The sequence below is a fragment of the Heterodontus francisci genome, chromosome 31 (genome assembly GCF_036365525.1).
Source record: "Heterodontus francisci isolate sHetFra1 chromosome 31, sHetFra1.hap1, whole genome shotgun sequence".
Classification (NCBI taxonomy): Eukaryota; Metazoa; Chordata; class Chondrichthyes; order Heterodontiformes; family Heterodontidae; genus Heterodontus; species Heterodontus francisci.
The window spans coordinates 62,353,682-62,374,421 of NC_090401.1; the positions used below are offsets into that span (position 1 = coordinate 62,353,682).

The 20,740-nt window shown below is 44.1% G+C and overlaps 1 protein-coding gene across 1 annotated transcript in view; it reads left to right on the top strand.

The window, feature by feature from the left end:
* The window catches only part of hdac1 (histone deacetylase 1), a 65,806-nt gene that overhangs the window by 33,983 nt on the left and 11,083 nt on the right, over positions 1 to 20,740 (top strand). Inside the window, exons 6-10 of the mRNA XM_068011780.1 lie at positions 2,016 to 2,157; positions 6,799 to 6,891; positions 7,185 to 7,293; positions 8,098 to 8,238; positions 19,823 to 19,931. Coding sequence (XP_067867881.1) covers positions 2,016 to 2,157; positions 6,799 to 6,891; positions 7,185 to 7,293; positions 8,098 to 8,238; positions 19,823 to 19,931 — 594 coding nt within the window. The remainder of the gene's footprint in view (positions 1 to 2,015; positions 2,158 to 6,798; positions 6,892 to 7,184; positions 7,294 to 8,097; positions 8,239 to 19,822; positions 19,932 to 20,740) is intronic.

The window sequence follows — 20,740 nt, forward strand, 5'->3', positions numbered from 1 at the left end:
ATGGAATTAGTGTAGGATTAGTATAAATGGGTGGTTGATGTTAGGCACAGACTCGGTGGGCCGAAGGGCCTGTTTCAGTGCTGTATCTCTAATCTAATCTAAATATTTTAAAAATCAAAACTGCCGATGTTATGAGTGAGTCCTATGTCCGGAACCTAAGACTCCCCCAAAACTCGACATGCTAAACTTGAAAGTTCATTGTGGTTGCAAATGACATTTCTGGTTTTTTAAAAATAATTTAACAGGTCAATTAACCTTAACAGTATTAATTTAATTCAGACTTATTAATTTATAATACTTATTAACTACACACAGAACAGAATAGCATGTGCTTTTTTAAAAAAAAGGTAAATTACGTCATTTTTCTTGTTTTTCAGGCGCCTTTTCAAATGGCTGTAATAAAACCAAAAACTAAAGAAAAGGTTATTTAACATTCTTACAACAAAAGACTTAACACCAGCTCCTTTAATCTTTCCCATTATCTCCTTTGCTTATCCTTCTCTCCCTTAAAACCAATATCCAATTTCTGACATTTGCTACTTAAAACAGTCAGTAAAACATGTCTTTAATTTAAACTCCAAAAAAACTAAACAGATTTTAAACTGGAACTCCAATTAAAGCAGGAGTTGTAAACTTCAAATTGGATTTCTGCCAAACATCTTCAGACCTTCAAGGCTGAAGCTTATCTCTTAGAAAATTGTTCATTGCCTTTTCACAGTTGCAAAACCAACTTTTAAAATCAAAATAAAATTTTAACTTAAAATATAATTCAATTTTATATCCCATTCCTGGGTGCACAATCTTAAATCGAAATGAACACACTCAGCAATCACTTTTCACACTCATTCAATTCCAAACAATTTAATACTCATGCTTTCAACATTAAAGCCAGACAACAAAGAGTTAACGACAGTCAGTTCTACAGATCACAAGCTGTACATCCCAGACATTCAATTCATTCGTGGACCCTTCCAACAATCACATTCGAATCAAAGACACAGTAACTTGTTTTTACTCTAAAACATAGTCCTTTGTGTCACTCTGCCATAAACTTAGTGAATGCTTTTTTTCTTTTTGTTTCTCTGCCAGTTGGCAGGTAATGGACCCCTCCGGTCCCCACTCGAGCTCTATTTTTTCACTGGCTATACTTGGGTAGGATTAGAACCGTTAGAATCTACTCTCAGAGGTCTGCTTTTAACCTAGCGCAACTTGTAGTAGACCGTCTCCTGGCTATTGGGTCACACGTCTGTCCGATTTTTCATACAACAAGCTTATGATATATATACGCATACGTATATTCCAAACCCTCCTTGACAGTGCCTACGTCTCTTAACAAACTACCTACCACCATTTGACCATTGTTCAGATCCTGTTCACAAACTTGGCATTCGTCGGTCGCGAAACACCACCCGGCCCCAGGATAAGCTTCTGTTAGATACTCACCCGGTATTCCTGATGGCATCAAGCGACCGCCGAATTCTGTTCTCAAGTTCGGGATCAGGCTCCAGCCAACTCTCCCTTGCCCCCTTTGTTCGCTTCGCCCACTTAATTCCTGGCCTTCACGTGGGACTCAATTGTCCTCTTAATTCCGGCTCACGCTGGGTGATTGGGATATCAGGGTCGCAGAAGAGTTGACTTACCCCTGATCCTGCCGACTACGCCAATTGTTAGCGGGAATGAATCTGGAAGAATCACTCGACACTCAGGTCTGCTCCAGTGTCAAACAGTTTATTTAGTTACGCCAGCGGGGAGAGGCATCTGGACAGACCAGTGACCTGCTCCCCGCTGGCGTAACTAAATAAACTGTTTGACATTGGAGCAGACTTGAGTGTCGAGTGATTCTTCCAGATTCATTCCCGCTAATAGGACTTTGTGCAACTGTGCCATGCAGATTTCAGTGACTTTAGCAAAGAGCCATCAAGACACCAAGCTAGTCTTTAATACAAATCCTTATTGAGCCATAGCTTGAATTCTGTGTTTCAAATCAATTGAATTCATTTTTTTATGCCTTTAAGGTATCATCAGAGAGTGCTGTACATTGATATCGATATTCATCATGGTGATGGTGTTGAAGAGGCTTTTTATACAACAGACAGAGTGATGACTGTTTCATTCCATAAATATGGTGAATATTTCCCTGGTACAGGAGACCTCCGGGTAAGAGGAAGTGTTTTTATTTTAGAGAGGAGAAAATACAATTCTGAGGAGAGATTCATGACACTGGAGCTATTAACAGAGAAGGCTAGGAGGGGACTAGTATGAAGGGCTTTGGAGTGAATAACAAACTGTCATTTCCTCTGGTTGAGGAATTGATAACAGTGACTATTTAAATTGAATTCCCATTGACAATGAGAAGAAAAGGAAAGCATTTGAGAAAATTGGGGCTGACAATACTAAAAATCACATGGAAAATGGAAAGTGCAATTGAGAGGTGAATGAGCTATAAGGGAATAGAAGAAAATACCAGGTAGTATAAAAGGAAATATTGTGGCTGTTGTATGTACTATCTACAGGATGTACTACAGCAACTCTCCATAACATCCTTACGACAGCGTCTCCTAGTCCTGCGACCTTTACCCTTGTGGACAAGAGCAGCAATGTTATCGGAAATTGGCTCCAAGTCACATGCCGTCATCACTTGAACATTTACTGCCATTCCTTTGTTGTCGCTAGATCAAAATCTTGTAATTTCCCGCCAAACACTATTGTAGGAGCTCCATCACCATGAGGACTGCAGTGATTTAAGGGAAAGGTGCTGGACCACTGGGCAACTTACAGCAGCATTGCTCATGTCCTGAGAACAAATGTAAAATAGAAGGGCTTTTATAAGAATATGCCAAGTGAAATGATAGATGGGGTGGGACCACACAGAGCTAAGGGGGAGTCTAATTTAGAGGATGAAGGTATGGCGGAGATATATAGTCTTCACAAATTATGGTTCAAGTCAGAATATAGGTTTGCTGCAGGAAGATATGGAACGACAGTTTACACTGCAGAAAAGTAATTGGTTCTGAAAAAAATTGAGATGGATATGTCACCGAGCCCTGATGGCCTGCTCCCTGGGCTATTAGAAAAATTTGAGAGGTGAGGCGGGTGCGTAGGTATTGAATCTTTTCCTATTCCCACCCCCATCCCTGCCCCCCAAACACCCAACTAAGCAGTACACAGCAAAACAGGAAATCCTAAACCTAAAAAATGAAGAAGATACATACACTTGGGCTTAGCAGTTAGTGCCCAAAATACATAGATCAACAGAGCGTAAATTAAATAAACAAATAAACCTCTTCACGCCATTAAATATTGATTTTGGGGTTTGTGATAACTCTTCTCACAATTTGAACTAATGATTAGCATTTAGAACTGGTTAGTAGTACAGACAGACACTTAATAAACAATTACAATATCTGTGCCTTGAAGAAAAGTGTGGCATTAATCGATCCATTCATGTCAAAATGCCTGTTGGGTCTATTATGTACTGAACGCCTGTTTTGTGATTTTTACACAATAAGTAAATACAGCTTCTCTTTAATTATCGCTCTGCTCCCCAAGTCATATTAGCACAGGATATTTTAGAGGATTTTAAATGACACGGAAATCTGTTTTCACAGTTAATTATTCTTTTCAACCTATAACTTTTAATGATCAGAGCCATTAAATGGTAGGTACAGAAGCCAAGGAGGCTGACTACTTTAACGAGATGCTCGTTAAAGCTCATTGAGTTGTTGAAAATAGCCAGTATGGTTAATGTTTTATGAGGCGCCTTTGTAATTGTTTTCTATTATGAAAGAAGATGGTTATCCTTAATTGTCCGTTATGGATGGTTGCCTGCCGTAGGCATGGGCAGTACTAGTGGTGAGGACTATAAACATACATGATGTGGGGTTGGGTATAGGGAGCACAACGCCAAACTTATCTGACAAAACAATGGGTTTGACAAACAGCAGGGAGGCCTGGAAAGGCTTTCAAGAAGGTGTAAATGGGTTAATGGAATGGGCAGGCCGATGGAATATGCAAGTTGATAATGTGTATGTTTTTTTTTTATTTGTTCATGTGTCTATTGCCTGTCTCTAATTGCTCTTGAGAAGGTGGTGGTGAGATGCCTTCTTGAACTGCTGCAGTCCATGTGGTGTAGGTACATCCAGAGTGCTGTTAGGGAGGGAATTTTAGGATTTTGACCCAGTGACAGTGAAGGAACAGAGATGAACAAGTCAGGATGGTGTGTGACTTAAAGGGCAAATTGCATGTGGTGGTCCCATGCACCAGCTGGCCTTGATCTTCTAGGTGTTAGAGGGCGTAGGTTTGGAAGGTGCTATTGAGGGAGCCTTGGCAACTTGTTGCAGTGCATCTTGTAGATGATATACAATGCTGCCACTGTGCGCGGAGGTTGAGGGATTGGATGTTCAAGGTGGTGGATGGGATGCCAAATAAGCAGGCTGCTTTGTCCTGGATACTGTTGAGCTTCTTGTGTTGTTGGAACAGCACTCATCCAGGCAAATGGAGAATATTCCATCACACTCCTGACTTGTACCTTGTAAATGGTGGACAGGCTTTGGGGAGTCAGGAAGTGAGTTACTCATGAAGAATTCCCAGCCTCTGGCTTGCTCTTACAGCCATATGAACTAGGAGTAGGCTATTTGGTCCCTCGTGCCTGCTCTGCTATTCTATAAGATCGTGGCTGATCTGTTTGTGGACTCAGTTCCACTTTCCTACTTACCCCCAATACCCTTTGACTCCCTTGTTAAGGATTTGTCTTTTTTTTTAATTCATTCATGGGATGTGGGCATCACTGGCCAGACCAGCATTTATTGCCTATCCCTAATTGCCCTTGAGAAGGTGGTGGTGAGCTGCCTTCTTGAACTGCTGCAGTCCATGTGAGGTAGGTATACCCACAGTGCTGTTAGGAAGGGAGTTCCAGGATTTTGACCCAGCGGCAGTGAAAGCACAGTGATATAGTTCCAAGTCAGGATGATGTGTGACTTGGACGGGAACTTGCAGGTGGTGATCCCATGCATCTGCTGCTCTTGTCCTTCGAGGTGGTAGAGGTCGCGGGTTTGGAAGGTGCTGCAGTGCATCTTGTAGATGGTACACACTGCTGCCACTATGGGTCGGTGGTGGAGGGAGTGAATGTTTATGCATGGTGTGCCAATCAAGCGGGCTGCTTTGTTCTGGATGGTGTCGAGCTTCTTGAGTGTTGTTGGAGCTGCACCCATCCAGGCAAGTGGAGAGTGTTCCATCACACTCCTGACTTGTGCTTGTAGATTGTGGGCAGGCTTTGGGGAGTCAGGAGGTGAGTTACTCGCCGCAGGATTCCTAGCCTCTGACCTCTTGTAGCCATGTTATTTATATGGCTACTCCAGTTCAGCTTCTGGTCAATGGCAGCCCCTAGGATGTTGTTGGTGGGGGATTCAGCGATGGTAATGCCATTGAATGTCAAGGGGTGATGGTTAGATTCTCTCTTGTTGGAGACGGCCGGTGCCTGGCACTTATGTGGCACGAATGTTACTTGCCACTTATCAGCCCAAGCCTGGATATTGTCCAGGTCTTGCTGCATTTCTACACAGACTGCTTCAGTGTTTGAGGAGTCGCGAATGGTGCTGAACATTGTGCAATCATCAGCGAACATCCCCACTTCTGACCTTATGATTGAAGGAAGGTCATTGATGAAGCAGCTGAAGATGGTTGGGCCGAGGACACTACCCTGAGGAACACCTGCAGTGCTGTCCTGGAGCTCTGATTGACCTCCAACAACCACAGCCATCTTCCTTTGCGCTAGGTATGACTCCAACCAGCAGAGAGTTTTCCCCCTGATTCCCATTGACCTCAGTTTTGCTAGGGCTCCTTGATGCCATACTCGGTCAAATGCTGCCTTGATATCAAGGGCAGTCACTCTCACCTCGACCTCTGCCTTAAAAACATTCAATGACCCTGCCTCCACAGCTCTCTGGGGAAGAGAGTTCCACAGACTCACGACCCTCTAAATATTTCTCCTCATCTCTGTCTTAAATGGGGGTGATAAACTCCAAAAAGCTTGTTATGGAAGGATAATGCTGGAGCCTATCTTTACTCAGTTTCACATTTATTGTGCATAGTAAAAGGATTACAAATATGTAGCTCCTCAGTCAAACCTGCACCAGTCTCAGTAAGTGTCTGCTTGTAAGTGCTCAAGTCAGACCCCAATTAACACCCTCCACCTACATATAATCAAACAATTGATACGCAGTAACAAATTAACAGGGATACCCCTTTTTAAACTGTGCACCCTAGCTTTAGTGTCTCTTACAAAGGGAAACATCCTTGCAACATTAAGCCACAGTATTGAATGTCAAGGGGAGATATTTAGATTCTTTCTTGTTGGAGATGGTCATTGCCTGAACTTGTGAGGCGGAAATGTTACTTGCCACTTATTAGCTTATGCCTGAATGTTATCCAGGCCTTGCTGCATGTGGGCACAGACTGCTTCAGTATCTTAGGAGTTGTGGCGTGTAAAGAAACATGGGAGTATACATCAATAGAAAGATGTTGAAGGATATGAATGAGCCTAATGGTTCAATACATAATTCTCTGAAAGTGCAAGTGTAGGTAGATAAAGCCATAAAACATTTTGGGTTTTATAAATAGGGGCCTAGAGTACCAGAGTGAAGAAAATTTGTACAAAACATTGGTTAGGCTACCATTAGAATATCACTTCGTCTTGGTTCATATGAACATTTAAATTTTTTGCATACATTAATAAAAATGTATTTTTAGTTGTACGTTTTATTTGTAGGAAGCTGATATGAGCCTTTTTTTGCTGCACAGGATATAGGTGCAGGCAAAGGCAAGTACTATGCTGTAAATTTCCCATTGAGAGATGGAATCGATGATGAATCTTATGAAGCCATATTCAAACCTGTAAGTGTTTTTTTTTTTGCTCGCTATTAAATTCCAAATGCAGTTCTCCAAAATCTAATTTGTAGTACAACAAACCTCTTTGCTTCATACTTATCCCAGGATTTGCATGGCCGCAGCTTGATCCCTCTAGTCTGTTAAGTACACGAATGAAATTTTAAGTTTTTTTTGGTTTTGTAATGTTCTTTGTGGAACATTTCTTTGCATGTTACAAATTACACATATGCAGATTGCATGCAGACAAATTGTGTGGGACTTAAGTATAACATTGTAAAACGCTTTCTCTTCCTCACTAGATTATATGTAAGGTGATGGAGATGTACCAGCCCAGTGCCATTGCATTACAGTGTGGTGCTGATTCTTTGTCTGGGGATAGACTGGGTTGTTTTAACCTTACTATTAAAGGTACAGTAATCTATTTTTAATATGTGTCTAAATGGATAAATTCACTAAAATGATGTTTGATTAATCACTTGTGTTTTTATTCATTTGTTGATGTAAAAACATTAAATTATTTTGGACCCCTCCTCCCCAAATATTTTCTTCCCCCTCCTTAAGGTGCCCACTTATCCTGAAACATTGCCCCAGCATGTCAGTAGCCCTCTAATGTCTCAGTCAAATGATCATTCTTCCTGAACTGCATGATGCACCAGATCGTGCATTTGCTTGAGATATCACAACAGTCCACTTGTGTATTGGTTGTAGAAAAAGTAACATTTCTTATATAATCCCTGCAATTTTGCCTGTGATTTCTTCTGTGAAGGCAGCAAGTCATGTTGGGGTAATGTTGAATGATGTACCATGCTTTGGTGTCCTGCATACCCAGAGTGGTCTTTGCAGTGAATGTGAATTGTTGGGGCTAATTACGGCTGATTTTAATCCTGTACTCTCTTGATATGAATGGACTTTGCTGAGATTGGCCTGGTTCTACTGTATACACGCTCACTAATGGCTTTCCTGGGATCAGAGGGCTCCAGTGTACTCCTTTTAAGTTGGTCCGAAATACTGATTTCCATTGAAGTTAAAGCTACAAACATACAGGCAGCCTCCATAATCTAGATCACCAGAACAGCTGAAGGCAGGACGGAGACCTGAAATGGCAGTCCCCATGAGGATGAGCTACATTGGCTTATAAGTATTCAGTATACTTGGAGTGTCTTGGAACTGTTGAGTACACAGTTTATAGAAAACTGGTTGTTCTTTAAACAGGTCATGCCAAATGTGTTGAATTTGTGAAGACCTTTAACTTGCCTTTACTGATGCTTGGAGGTGGAGGATATACAATTCGCAATGTGGCTCGATGCTGGACTTTTGAGACTTCTGTAGCATTGGACTCAGAGATTCCAAATGGTAAGCTAATTTGCTGTTTATATGCCTTCAGTAAAGTGGGAAGAAACATACGATGGATGCTCAGTGCCCTGAAATTCCATATTCCACTGATGGTTGCTCCTGGTCTGCGAGGGTCAGTTGAGCATGCTAAGCAAGGCTAGGCAGGGGAGACTGCAACTATAATTAAGAATACTGGGTGCCATTGAAGCCAGATTTTCTTTAAATTATGCTGCAACTTGATACTAGGATTGTTACATGCATATTTATCCCAATTCTGTGAAGACAGTGTTTTGGATTGCTCTAGTGGTGAACCTGTGGAATTCTCTACCGCAGAAAGTAATTGAGGGCAAATCATTAAATATATTCAAGAAAAAGTTAGATATAGTTCTTGGGGCTAAAGGGATCAAGGGATATGGGGAGAAAGTGGGAACAGGTTACTGAGTTTGGATGATCAGCCATGAACGTATTGAATGGCAGTGCAGGCTCGAAGGGCCGAATGGTCGTCTCCTATTTTCTATGTTTCATCTCGTTCCTCGGTATGGTATAAATATTAATATGCTAACCAATCACTCATCGATGAGTTAGAGAATATGATGCGAGGTGTTATCGACATAATGCAATATACTGGGCAGTTTAGTGGAAAATGTGTCATGAGTGCGAGACTTTTAATTTAAAGATTACTTTTTATGTATGGTTCGATACATCTTATCTCTCTTCAGAGCCCCCAACCAGATTCCTGAAACATTCCTTCATTTTGGTTGAGCCGCAAGGATCATGGATGTTTATGGATAGCGGGAAGTGGCAGTATGAGGCAATTGAAACTTGGCAACAGCAGTGGAGACATTGAAATCTGCAGACTCCAAATGTTTGCCTTAATGTCACCATGGCAGTCATCAGTCTACTCACTCAATATTATTCCTTGCTTTTCAACTAATGTGCATGTGTAATGGATCTCTGGGTGAGGAAACAGTTCTGAGGCTCAGTCCAGTCCAGGATTGGGACTAAGGGTTGCTGCAAGTAGTGAGGAAGTTTTGGGGTCCAGTGTTGGGTTTGTGGTGTGGGGTCCCAGAAAATTAAAGATGTACATACCTTTTCTTCCACATGTACAGCTCTTTAGAGAAGGGTAAGGATAGGCCCCTGCATGTGCATCACCATTGAAGAGTTAAGTATAAGTCCTATTTTAGTATAAAATTTCTTCGTTCTCCTCTTCCCCATTCCTTGCCACCACTGAACATAACACAAAATGTAGGAGTAGACTATATGGTCCCTTCAGCCCTCTCTGCCATTCAGTACGATCATGGCTGATCATCTGCCTCAACTCCACTCTTTTTTCTGCCCCTGCCCCCCCCATATCCCTTGATTCCTTGAAACACCCAAAATCTGTCTATTTCAGCCTTAAATGCATTCAGCGATGGAGCTTCCATAACACTTTGGCACATAGAATTCCAAAGATTCACACCCTCTGGAGTGAAGCGCTTTCTCCTCATCTCTGTCCCAAATGGGACATTTACTATCCCAGTCTATATTAGGATAATTATAGTGTAAAAGGCAGCGAGGGGGCAGAGTTTCTAAAGTGTGTTCAGGAGAATTTTCTAGAGCAGTATGTTTCTGGTCCAATGAGGAAGGAGACATGGCTGGATCTGGTTCTGGGGAATGAGGTCAGTCAAGTGGATCAAGTGTCAGTAGGGGAACATTTAGGGATAATGATCCTAGTATAAGGTTTCGGATAGCTATGGAAATGGACAAGGAGTAATCTAGAGTAAAAATAATTAACTGGGGGAGGGTGAATAAATCTGGCTCAAGTAAATTGGAATCCAAGATTGGCAAATCTTTGCAAAGGAGCAATGGGTGGGCTGCCTTTAAAGAGGTCGGGTACAGTCGAGGTACATTTCCCACAAGGGGAATAGGTAGGACAAGCACAGACAGCTCCCTGGATGAGAAAAGAGAAAGGAAACTAGTTTGGCAGGGGGATGGGAACCGGAGTCACGGATCAGTGGATGGGGTAGCTGTTGAACAGGCAGATACAGAGTGCAGAGAGTCTGTGAGGGAGGTTAGACAGTTGACACGGCTAAGTTGCAGCCAGTATGATGTGTTGAAGTGTGTCTATTTTAATGCAAGAAGTGTCAGGAATAAAGGTGATGAACTTAGAGCATGGATCAGTACTTGGAGCTACGATGTTGTGGCCATTACGGAGATGTGGATATCACAGGGGCAGGAATGGATGTTGGATGTTCCAGGGTTTAGATGTTTCAAAAGGAATAGGGAGGGAGGTAAAAGAGGTGGGGGAGTGGCATTGCTAATCAGGGATAGTATCACAGCTGCAGAAAGGGAGGTCGTCGAGGAGGGTTTGTCTACTGAGTCATTATGGGTGGAAGTCAGAAACAGGAAAGGAGCAGTCACTTTGTTGGGAGTTTTCTTTAGACCCCCCCCCAATAGCAGCAGAGACATGGAGGAACAGATTGGGAGGCAGATTTTGGAACGGTGCAGAAGTAACAGGGTTGTTGTCATGGGTGACTTCAACTTCCCTACTATTGATTGGAACCTCATTAGTGCAAATAGTTTGGATGGAGCAGTTTTTGTCAGGTGTGTCCAGGAAGGTTTTCTGACTCAATATGTAGATAGGCCGACTAGAGGAGAGACTATGTTAGATTTGGTGCTTGGCAACGAACCAGGCCAGGTGGCAGATCTCTCGGTGGAAGGGCATTTCGGTGATCGTGATCACAACTCCCTGACCTTTACTATAGTCATGGAGAGGGACAGGAGCAGACGGGATGGGAAAATATTTAATTGGGGGAGGGGTAATTACAATGCTATTAGGCAGGAACTGGGGAGCATAAATTGGGAACAGATGTTCTCAGGGAAATGCACGACAAAAATGTGGAGGTTGTTTAGGGAGCACTTGCTGCGACTGCTGGATAGGTTTGTCCCGATGAGGCAGGGAAGGGATGGTAGGGTGAAGAAACCTTGGATGACGAGATGTGGAACAGCTAGTCAAGAGGAAGAAGGAAGCTTACTTAAGGTTGAGGAAGCAAGGATCAGACAGGGCTCTAGAGGGTTACAAGGTAGCCAGGAAGGAACTGAAGAATGGACTTAGGAGAGCTAGAAGGGGACATGAAAAAGTCTTGGCGGGTAGGATTAAGGAAAATCCCAAGGCGTTCTACATTTATGTGAGGAACAAGAGGATGGCCAGAGTGAGGGTAGGGTCGATCAGGGACAGTGGAGGGAACTTGTGCCTGGAGTCGGAGGAGGTAGGGGAGGTCCTTAATGAATACTTTGCTTCAGTATTCACTAGTGAGAGGGACCTGGACGTTTGTGAGGACAGCGTGGAACAGGCTGATATGCTTGAACAGGTTGAGGTTAAGAGGGAGGATGTGCTGGAAATTTTGAATGATATGAGGACAGATAAGTCCCCGGGGCCAGACAGGATATACCCAAGGATATTATGGGAAGCAGGGGAAGAGATTGCTGCGCCTTTGGCGATGATCTTTGCGTCTTCACTGTCCACTGGAGTAGTACCAGATGATTGGAGGGTGGCAAATGTTGTTCCCTTGTTCAAGAAAGGGAATGGGGATAACCCTGGGAATTATAGACCAGTCAGTCTTACGTCGGTAGTGGGCAAATTATTGGAGAGGATTCTGAGACAGGATTTATGATTATTTGGAAAAGCATAGTTTGATTAGAGACAGTCAGCATGGCTTTGTGAGGGGCAGGTCATGCCTCACAAGCCTTATTGAATTCTTTGAAGATGTGACAAAACATATTGATGAAGGAAGAGCAGTGGATGTGGTGTATATGGATTTTAGCAAGGCGTTTGATAAGGTTCCCCATGGTAGGCTCATTCAGAAAGTAAGGAGGCATGGGATACAGAGAAAGTTGGCTGTCTGGATACAAAATTGGCTGGCCCATTGAAGTCAGAGGGTGGTAGTAGATGGAAAGTATTCAGCATGGAGCTCGGTGACCAGTGGTGTTCCACAAGGATCTGTTCTGGGACCTCTGCTCTTTGTGATTTTTATAAATGACTTGGATGAGGAAGTGGAAGGCTGGGTTAACAAGTTTGCCGATGACACGAAGGTTGCTGGAGTTGTGGATAGTGTGGAAGGCTGTTGTATGTTGCAACGGGACATTGAAAGGATGCAGAGCTGGGCTGAGAAGTGACAGATGGAGTTCAACCTGGAAACGTGTGAAGTGATTCATTTTGGAAGGTCGAATTTGAATGCGGAATACAGGCTTAAAGACAGGATTCTTGGTAGTGTGGAGGAACAGAGGGATCTTGGGGTCCATGTCCATAGATCGCTCAAAGTTGCCACCCACGTTGATAGGGTTGTTAAGAAGGCGTATGGTGTGTTGGCTTTCATTAACAGGGGGATTGAGTTTGAGCCGCGAGGTTATGCTGCAGCTCTATAAGGCCCTGGTTCGACCACACTTGGAATATTGTGTTCAGTTCTGGTCGCCTCATTATAGGAAGGATGTGGAAGCTTTAGAGAGGGTGCAGAGGAGATTTACCAGGATGCTGCCTGGACTGGAGGGCATGTCCTACGAAGAAAGGTTGAGGGTGCTAGGGCTTTTCTCGGACCGAAGAAGGCTGAGAGGTGACTTGATAGAGGGGTACAAGATGATGAGAGGCATAGATAGAGTGGATAGTCAGAGACTTTTTCCCAGGGTGGAAAGGGCTATCACCAGGGGGCATAATTTTAGGGTGATTGGAGGAAGGTTTCGGGGAGATGTCAGAGGTAGGTTCTTTACACAGAGAGTGGTGGGTGCGTGGAATGCGCTGCCAGCGGTGGTAGTAGAAGCAGATACATTAGGGGCATTTAAGCGACTCTTGGATAGGTACATGGATGATAGTAGAATGAAGGGTAGGTAGTTACTTAGATCTTAGAGTAGGTTAAAGGTTCGGCACAACATCGTGGGCCGAAGGGCCTGTACTGTGCTGTACTGTTCTATGTTCTATGAGTAAGATGAAGCAGAAAAAGGGTGTGTATGGCAGATGTCAGATTGATGATATTTGAGAACCAGGCTGAATATAGAAAATGAAAAAAGAAATAAGCAAGGAGTGTGAGAAGAGACTGGCAGCTAAGGAATCCAAGAGTCTTCTATAGCCATATAAATAGTAAAACAGTGGTAAAAGGAGTAGTGGGGCTGATTAGGGACCAAAAAAGGGGATTTACACAGAGGGCATGGCTGAGGTGCTAAGTGAGTACTTTGCATCTGTCTTTACCAAGGAAGAAGATGCTGCCAAAGTTGTAGTGAAAGAGGAGGTAGTAGAGACATTGGATAGACCAAAAATTGATAGAGTAGGAATTGCAAAGGATGGCTGTATACTTAGTTGATAAGTCACCGGGAATGGATCGGATGCATTCGAGGACACTGAGGTAAGTAAGAGTAGAAATTGCGGAGACACTGGCCATAATCTTCCAATCCTCCTTTGATACAGGAGTAGTGCCAGAGGACTGGAGAATTGCAAATGTTATACCCTTCTTTAAAACTGTGTGTGAGGATAAACCCAGCGACTACACGCCAGTCAGTTTAACCTTGGTGGTGGGAAAGCTCTTAGAAATGATAATACAGGACAAATTAACAGTCACTTGGACAAATGTGGATTAATTCAGAACAACCAGCACAGATTTGTTAAAGGCAAATCCTGTTTAATTTGGTTGAGTTTTTTGGTGACATAACAGAGAGGGTTGATGAGGGTAATGCAGTTAATGAACTTCCAACAGGCATTTGATAAAGTGCCACATAACAGGTTTGTCAGCAAAGTTGAAGCCCATGGAATAAAAGGGACAGTGGCAACATGACTATGAATTTAACTGAGTGCCGGTAACCAGAGAGTAGTTGTTTCAGATTTCCAGCATCCGCAGTATTTTGCTTTTATTATATTAGAGTAGTTGTGAATGGTTGTTTTTCGGACTGGAGGAAGGTATATCCTGGAGTTCCCCAGCGTTCGATATTAGGACCACTGCTTTTCTTGATCTATATTAATGACCTAGACTTTGGTGTGCAGGATGCAATTTCAAAACTTGCAAATGAGGCAAAACTTGGAAGTATTATGTACTGTGAGGAGGATAGTGATAGACTCCAAGAGGACATAGGCTGGGGAATGGGCGGACATGTGGCAAAACTGGAGTCAATGGGAATTGGGGGGGAAACTCCGCTGGTTGGAGTCATACCTAGCACAAAGGAAGATAGTTGTGACTGTTGATCAATAATCGCAGTCCTAGGACATCACTACAGGAGTTCTTCAGGGTAATGTCCTGGGCCCAACTATCTTCAGCTGCTTCATCAGTGTCCTTGCCTCCGTCATAAGGTCAGAAGTGAGGATATTTGCTGATTGCACAACGTTCAGCACCATTCGCAACTCCTCAGATACTGAAGCAGCCCATGTCCATCCGCAGCAAGACCTGGACTTGGGCTGATAAGTGACAAATAACATTTGTGCCAGGCTATGACCATCTCCAACAAGAGAGAATCCAACTAATTCCCCTTGACATTTGATGGCATTACCATCGCTGAATCCCCCACTATCAACTCCTGGGGGTAGAGCATCGCTACCCTAACCCGAACCCGATGACGTGTCAACTTCGGGTCGGGTCACTCTTCCGGGTCTGGCATTCGGGCTTGGGTCGAGCTGGGTCAGACACAGTGACAGCCTGGACATCCAGGGGGGAAACACTCCCCACTAGTCTGTAGTGAGCGATTCCATCCAAGGTAGAGCACAACCTCTTTGATTATAATCGACTTTATTCCGGTGGCCGGGTCGGGCATTGGAAAAATGAAAGGACTCGGGGCGGCTCGGATGTGGTTCTGTCTGGCTCTGGTCGGGTTTCATTTGCAGACGCGAGCAGACCTTTACCTGGGGGTTACCATTCAGCAGAAATTGAACTGGACCAACCACATAAATACTGTGACTGCAAGACTAGGTCAGAGGCTGGGGGTTCTGCAGCATGTAACTCACTTCTTGACTGCCCAGTGCCTAACCACCATTTACAAGGCACAAGTCAACACTGATGGAATACTCTCCACTTGCCTGGGTGAGTGCAGCTCCAAAAACACTCGAAGTTTGACACCATCCAGGACAATAATGTAATAAAAGCAAAATACTGCAGATGCTGGAAATCTGAAATAAAAACAAAAAATGCTGGAAATACTCAGCAGGTCTGGCAGCATCTGTGGAGAGAGAAACAGAGTTAACGTTTCAGGTCAGTGACCCTTCATCAGAACTGGCAAATATTAGAAATGTAATAGGTTTTAAGCAACTAAAGCGGGGGTGGGGCAAGAGATAACAAAAGAGGTGTTAATAGGACACGGTCACAGAGAATAACTGAAGAGAAGGTTATGGAGCAAAGGCAAACTGGTATCTTAATAGTGTGGTGAAAGACAAAGTGTTAGTGCAGAGAGAGTGTTAATTGACAGAAAAATGAACAGCCTGGCCCCAAGCACAAACATGAAAAAAAAAGAAAAACTAAATTAAAATAAAAAGGGGGGCCATCATGCTCTGAAATTATTGAACTCAATGTTCAGTCCGGCAGGCTGTAGTGTGCCTAATCGGTAAATGAGATACTGTTCCTTGAGCTTGCGTTGATGATCACAGGAACACTGCAGCAATCCCAGGACAGAGATGTGAGCATGAGAGCAGGGGTGTGTGTTGAAATGGCCAGCAACCAGAAGCTCGGGGTCATGCTTTTGGACTGAGCGGAGGTGTTCTGCAAAGTGGTCACCCAATCTGTGTTTAGTCTCCCCATTGTAGAGGAGACCACCTTGTGAGCAGTGACTACAGTATAATAAATTGAAAGAAGTACAAGTAAATCACTGCTTCACCTGAAAGCAGTGTTTGGGGCTTTGGATAGTGAGAGAGAGGAGGTAAATGGGCAGGTATTACACCTCCAGTAATTGCATGCTAAGGTGCCGTGGGAAGGGGATGAGGTGGTGGGGGTAATGGAGGAGTGGACCAGCGTGTCACGGAGGGAACGATTGCTTCGGAATGCTGACGGGAGGGGAAGATGCGTTTGGTAATGGCATCACGCTGGACATGGCGGAGGATGATCCTTTGGATGTGGAGGCTGGTGGGGTGGAAAGTGAGGACAAGGGGAATCCTGTCGTGGTTCTGGGAGGGAGGGGAAGGGGTGAGGGCACAGGTGCGGGAAATGGGTCCGACATGATTGAGGGCCCTGTCAGCCACAGTGGGGGGGAATCTCCGGATGAGGAAAAAGGAAGACATATCAGAAGCATAGAGACATATAAGATAATCAGAGGGTTGGATAGGGTGGATAGTGAGAGTCTTTTTCCTCGGATGGTGATGGCAAACACGAGGGGACATAGCTTTAAGTTGAGGGGTGATAGATATAGGACAGATGTGAGAGGTAGTTTCTTTACTCAGAGTAGTAGGGGCGTGGAACGCCCTGCCTGCAACAGTAGTAGACTCGCCAACTTTAAGGGCATTTAAGTGGTCATTGGATAGACATATGGATGAAAATGGAATAGTGTAGGTCAGATGGTTTCACAGGTCAGCGCAACATCGAGGGCTGAAGGGCCTGTACTGCGCTGTAATATTCTAATTCTAAAAAGAAGCGCTGTCGTGGAAGGTCGCATCATCAGAGCAGATGCGTCGGAAATGGAGAAACTAGGAGAATGGAATGGAGTTCTTACAGGAAGCAGGGTGTGAAGAAGTGTAGTCGAGGTAGCTGTGGGAGTCGGTCGGCTTATATTGAGTATTATAGTGTCGGAGATGGGCCAGGTAAAGTTGAGCGAAGGGTGGAAATTACAAGCAAAGTTGATGAAGTTTTCCAGTTCCAGGCGGGAGCAGGAAACTGCACCGATGCAGTCATCAATGTACCGGAAAAAGAGGGGGGGGAGGGGCATGAGTAGGACTGCAACAAGGAATGTTTGACATATCCCACAAAAACACAGGCGTAACTAAGACCCATGTGGGGACGCATAGCAACACCCTTTACTTAAAGGAAGTGAGTGGCGTTGATGGGGAAGTTGTTCAATGTGAGAACAAGTTCAGCCAAGCGGAGGAGGGTGGTAGGGGATGGGTACTGGTTGGGCCTCTGTTCAAGGAAGAAGCGGAGGGCCTTCAGACTGTCCTGGTGGTGGATGGAGGTGTAGAGAGACTGGACGTCCATAGTGAAGAGGAGGTGGTTGGGGCAAGGAAGCTGGAAATTGTCAAAATGATGTAGGGCATCAGAAGAGTCACGGATGTAGGTGGGGAGAGACTGGACCAGGGGAGAAAAGATAGAGTCAAGATGGGAAGGAATAAGTTCAGTGGGGCAGGAACATGCTGAAACAATGTGTCTGCCAGGACAGTCATGTTTGTAGATTTTGGGAAGGAGGTAGAAGCGGGTTGTCCAGGTTTGTGGGACTGAGGTTGGAGGCTGTAGGGGGTGGATCTCCAGAGGAGATGAGGTCAGTATGGACAGTAGCTTGATGTTCAGTGGTGGGGTCATGGTTCGGGGGAAGTAGAAAGAAGTGTCTGAGAGTTGGCGCTGAGCCTCTGAGATAGAGGTCAGACAACAACGGCACCACCCTTGTCTGCAGGTTTTTTGACAATGTCAGAGTTAGATCTGAGAGAAGAGTGCAGCGAGTTCAGAGGGGAACAGGTTAGAGTGAGTGAGGGGGGGGGCAGAGAAATTGAGACAGCCAATGTCTCGCCAACAGTTTTCAATGAAAAGATCAAGAGCGGGTAAGAGGCCAGGGGGAGGGGTCCAGGTAGAGGGAGAATGCTGGAGGCGGGTGAATGGGTCTGCTGTTCGGGGGGAGGACTCCTGGTCAAAGAAGTGAGCCCGGAGGTGAAGGCAACAGAAGAAGAGCTCAACGCCATGCTGAGCATGAAATTCATTGAGGTGGGGGCGTAAGGGGATAAAACTGAATACAGAATGTTCAACGCAGAGAGGGGAAGGTCAGCGGGTATAGTGAATACATGGCAAGGGGTCAGATCAGAAGGCATGGGGTCAGAGGGAAGAAGGATCTGGAGGGGCATTTGTCCCCATCAGCTGCTGGAGCTTGCGTTCCTTAACACCTGAAAGAAGAAAAAAAGTTTTTTGTTAACTTGTCGGATAAGACAAAGGGTGAAATGAAACTGCGGAGTAGAACAGCTTTGAGATGAGGTGAGGCGGTGCTTCTGGGGAGAGAGGTCCATTGTACATGTGGCAGCGCATGGCACTGAGTGTGGATCTCAGGATGCGGCAAGAACAGCAGTCCGAGGAACATTTTATTTCTCGGAGACACCTGTAATCCTGGGTAGATTCAAAATGTGAAGGGTGAAACTTCAGTTGGAATCCACGTGGAATAGGTCGAGCCGATATACCATCCAGGACAAAGCAGCACGCTTGATTGGCATCCCATCCACCACCTTCAACATCCACTCCCTCGACCACTGACAAACTGTGACAGCAGTGTGTACCATCTACAAGATGCACTGCAGCAATTCAACAAGGCTCCTTCGACAGCACCTTCCAAACCTACGACCTGTACCACGTAGAAGGACAAGGGCAGCAGACGGATGGGGACATCACCACCTACGTCCCTCTCCAAGCCCCACACCATCCTGACTTGGAACTATATCGCTGTTCCTTCACTGTCGCTGGATCAAAATCCTGGCACTCCCTAACAGCACTTGGGTGTGCCTACACCTCATAGACTGCAGTGGTTCAAGAAGGTGGCTCACCTTCTCGAGGGAAATTTGGGATGGGCAAGAAATGCTGGCCGAGCATCCCGTGAAAGAATAAATTTAAAAATGAAGTTTATTGCAGAGAGGGTGTGAAGTGCTATATTTTGGTAGGAAGAATGAGGAGAGGCAATATAAAATAAAGCGTTCCCAGGAGCATTGGGACCTGGCAGGGCAGGTTGGGAAATTGGTTAATAAGGCATACAGGATAGAGGCATAGAGTACAAAAGCAAGGAAGTTTTGATGAACCTTTAATAAAGCACTGGTTCGGCTTCAACTAGAGTATTGTGTCCAATTCTGGGTACCACACTTTAAGAAGGATGTGAAAGCATTAGAGAGGGTGCAGAAAAGATTTAGGAGAATGGATACAGGACTTCAGTTAAGTAGATAGATTGGAGAGGCTGGGGTTATTCTCCTTGGAGAAAAGAAGATTGATTAGATTTGATAGAGGTATTCAAAATCATGAGGGGTCTGGACAGAGTAGATGGGAGAAACTGTTCCCATTAGTGCAAGGATCAAGAGCCAGAGGACACCGATTTAAAGTGAATGGCAAAAGAACCAAAGTCAGCAGGAGGAAAAACCTTTTTACGCAGCGAGGTTAGGATCTGGAATGTACTGACTGAGAGTGTGATGGAGGCAGATTCATTTGTGGCTTTCAAAAGAGAATGAGAAAAAAATTGTTGGGTTCTGGGGCAAAGGTGGGGGAGTGGAACTAGCTGAGTTACTCTTGCAGAGAGCCAGCATGAATATGATGGGCTGAATGCTGCAACCGTTCTATAATTCTGTGCATCATTATTCATGAACTGAATATAATGAGTCTTGCAGAACGCAGTATTTTTAATTATAGTATTATAATTATTATACATTCTATGCTGGCAGTTGGTTTCTTTCATATATGGAGGAGAAATAAATGTAAATGAATTATTCTTTCTGTTTCAGAACTGCCATACAACGATTACTTTGAATACTTTGGACCAGACTTTAAGCTGCACATTAGTCCTTCCAATATGACAAACCAAAACACCAATGAATACCTGGAGAAGATAAAGTATATAATTTCCTTCATTGATATTAAATGGTCCTGCCATGTGAGATCTCCCTATTTAATTATTTTCTAAGTAGACCGTATAGTTCACAGACACATCTGCTTTGTGCTTTATAAAAGTGGAAGAAGTGTTACAAATGAATGAGTTATTAAACAGTGTGTCTCTTCCACACAAGTGGTAATAACGTAGAATCTCTGATCAAATGAATCCAACTAACATGAAGCAAATAGATTGCTGAGCAATCCTGCAGTGCTTTGTGAACACTCATCAAGTTGCATTTCTACAGGCTGGTGTACAATGGTTTAAAGATTTCAGCCCTATTGAAATAGGAACATTTATTCCGTTAAAGTTACCTGAATTGTGTAACTTTGCAGAAGCTATATATTGATATAAATTAGATGTCAATTGGAGACTTGTAGTGAATGTTGGAGAATTGGGTTATTACACTGAAGTACTATCTTGCCTCTATGGGTTCTGCATTGGATCTATTTGGAATTATATAGTGCTTTTAAAATGGAAAAACAAAAACTCAATTGGGCAAAACTGACCTTGGGCCAAAGAAGGAATGGTGATAAAAAAAAGTTTGGTCAAAGTGATAGTTTTGAAGGAAGGTCTTAAAAGAGGAGGTGGAGTTCTGGAGGTGGTGAGGTTGAGGGACGGAATTCGAGGAGGTACGGCACAGCCGTCAATGCAGGGCAAAAGGACGCAGAAAGGTGCCAGAGCCCAAGGAACGCAGAGTTTTGGAGTAGGGAGTGATTGTAGAACTATAGTTGGAGATGGGGAGAGCTGGACAATGTTAGGATTTAAACTG